Genomic DNA, 3,166 nt, shown 5'->3' on the forward strand with positions numbered 1-3,166 from the left:
CCATCAGATAGCATGTGTTTGTGCAAAGGATGACTCTGTCCACTCTACCCAAGAGAAATCCAAGGTATAAGGTCAACAGATCAGACAACCTGTCCAGAGAAAGATGGCAGTTGAATTGTCCTTATCCAAAGTGAGTTCATTTGGACCTTTAGGATGTGCATAGATTAACATCATCTCCAAGAAGTCTTATACTTACCAGCATTAATTAAATTATGTGCATTTATCATGTCAAAATGCTAAATAAAAAGTTCAAAGGAAGTGGCTTCTTTCTGAAAGGTTTGTGATCTGATAGAGGCATCACCCATCTGTTTCCTCTGTCTTTTACTCATCTTTTGTGTTCCAAAACATCCAGGCTTTCTCTTGCTCTCTGTCTCTCTCTTTCTCTGTCTCTGTCTCTGTCTCTGTCTCTGTCTCTGTCTCTGTCTCTGTCTCTCTGTCTCTCTCTCCCTTCCTCTCTCTCTCTAGGGCCTCTGGATCCTTGTAATTAAATACAGTGCTTCAGAGACAGGAAGACAGTGGAGGCAATAATTAAGACTGTGGATATTAGAGTTGGTGAGATCAGAGTGGACTCAAAATTTTGAAGTGAGCCTTCTCATTTATAAATCAAGAGATGTAGTATATACTTATTGATGCTTTGAAGTATATAATCACTGTGTAATAGTTAAGTACAGCTGAGTTCTTGAGAGACTTGAGGCTCCAGGGAGGGGGGAGACCTGGTGGTGGGGGAGTATCCTCTTGGGGATGGGGGGGAGGAGGAATTGGCTGAGGAATTGTGGACTGGGGACTGGGAGGGGGGCAACAGCTGGGTTATAAGTAAATGAATTAATTAATTAAAAAGAATATCTATCATACAATACAATGAATGCTTTTAACAGTCAATTAACCTCTGTGTATTTCTACACTTTAAATTCCCAGCTCATACAAGAGTAGGCTTCATAAATTAGTGCTAACATTGTGTCTATCTCATTTAACGGCACATAGTCATGATTATTTGTCTTAAGTCCATTTCTTCTCACTTGTTCACTAAAGCAAAAACATTTACATGAAAATAAAATTCTGTCCCTAAAAAAAAACCACTTATGTATTAGGTTGATATAAGTAGTAAATGAGGCAGGATTATTTGTCCATTGTTATTATGCAATGCTAGGCACAGTGCTTAGTAAATAGTAGGTGCTCTATACTAGATGGTTACTCTTTAATGTTTTGTTTTTAAAGTTTTAAAAAGATGTAGTTTAAGCAAGAGATTCATTAAAAGCCACATGAAGCATTAACAGGGGTGTAATGAATATTTCATTAGGAAGGTGGACTCTGGGGCAATGGTCCTGTGGGAGCCTCTGAGACAAGCTCACTGAGATTTCCAACAAAAGGCACAGCTCTTCATTGATCACGGTCCTAGAGAAGGATGCTATGCCTTTCCTAGCAACTGTCAAGGAGTCTTATGGCAAACTCACAACCAAAGAGCAAGCTGTACATCTAATTCTGCATGAGAACCAAGATAAATTAGGAGCTTTGGTTTTAAATGTGGAGAAGCAGAGATAGAGCTGTTGCTACCACACACTGTCATTTTTCTTTCCTCTAGACAATTTCCCTCATCATCACCTACAAGATGGACAGGAGGTAGTAGAGTGACGCTCCAAGCTGAACCTGTGAGTATCTGTCTGACCCACAGCACTTCTTCTCCAGAGCAGTTAGAGAGTCTCTGTTAGGAGCCAGGTGGTTGTATTTCCTGTGCTTTAGTGACTCTGGAGCATTATGACTTCATGCTAGTTCCATAAGGTCCTCACCTGTCAAATCAGGATAATTAGCAGTGTTTAGAAAGCGTTTGTAAGTGTCAGTAAATGTTTTTGTTCTTTTATTCTCCCTGCTCCTTTGGCTTCCATGTACTTCTGTGGTGTGTGACTGTTCCTCTCCTCTAATGACTCTTTTCCCCTCTTCCCAGACACTCCTAGAGGAGAATGGCTGCAGCGAACACCTCCTCAGTGGCAGAGTTCATCCTTGTTGGATTAACAGATCAGCCTCAACTCCAGATCCCACTCTTCTTCCTGTTTCTAGGTTTCTACATTGTCACCATGGTGGGGAACCTGGGCTTGATCACAGTGATAGGGCTGAACTCTCACCTGCATATCCCCATGTACTTTTTCCTCTTCAATTTGTCCTTCATAGATTTCAGTTACTCCACCACACTCACCCCTAAAATGCTGGTGGGGTTTGTTCTGAGGAAGAACATCATCTCCTATGCAGGGTGTATGACACAATTTTTCTTCTTCTGCTTCTTTGTCTTTTCTGAGTCTTACATCCTGTCAGCAATGGCATATGACCGCTATGTTGCCATCTGTAAACCACTGTTGTATAGTGTCACCATGTCTCCCCAAGTGTGTTCATACCTTTTGTCAGGTGTTTATGGGATGGGAATTTTTGGGGCTGTGGCCCATATGGGAAACCTACAGTTTATAAGCTTCTGTGCTGACAACATCATTAACCACTATATGTGTGACATAATTCCCCTCCTTGAGCTGTCCTGCAATAGCTCATACATCAATTTGTTGGTGGTTTTTATTGTTGTGACCATTGGCATTGGAGTGCCCATTGTTACCATTTTTATATCTTATGGTTTCATCCTTTCGAGCATTCTCCACATTAGTTCTAAAGAAGGCAGGTCGAAAGCCTTTAGTACATGTACGTCCCATATTATTGTAGTGTCTCTCTTTTTTGGGTCAGGAGCTTTTATGTACCTCAAACCACCTTCTAGTTTGCCTCTGGATCAGGGAAAAGTGTCCTCTGTTTTCTACACCGCTGTGGTGCCCATGTTCAATCCATTAATCTATAGCCTGAGGAATAAGGATGTCAAAATTGCTCTGAAGAAAACCTTGAGCAGAAAAAAATTCTCTTAAAAGTACTTTAGAAATAACACCCAAAGCTTTATTAAGATTTAAAAAATATTATTTCTTAGTAAAGGAAATAAAAGGCAGTGTTATAACAACAGGAAAACCAAATCTTGTTTTTAAGAATATTTAAATCTGCCCAGTCACCTGTTTCAATTATTCTTCCTTTTGTAGATATTGTTTTCATAATGATAAAATATACCTTAAAAGTAATCTAATGTAACCATTTCATATAAGGTGCTGCACACTGTGATTTCTAAAGGTTTTACATGGCACCTACAGAT

General features: G+C 39.9%; 1 protein-coding gene across 1 annotated transcript; it reads left to right on the forward strand.

Annotated features, from left to right (window-relative positions):
• Window positions 1-1,955: 1,955 nt before the first annotated feature.
• LOC110302027 (olfactory receptor 8B12-like) lies at window positions 1,956-2,891 on the forward strand. Its single transcript, XM_021172780.1, has one exon. The coding sequence runs from the start codon at window positions 1,956-1,958 to the stop codon at window positions 2,889-2,891; it is 936 nt and encodes a 311-aa protein (XP_021028439.1).
• Window positions 2,892-3,166: the final 275 nt, after the last annotated feature.

Source organism: Mus caroli, chromosome 9 (genome assembly GCF_900094665.2).
Source record: "Mus caroli chromosome 9, CAROLI_EIJ_v1.1, whole genome shotgun sequence".
Classification (NCBI taxonomy): domain Eukaryota; kingdom Metazoa; phylum Chordata; class Mammalia; order Rodentia; family Muridae; genus Mus; species Mus caroli.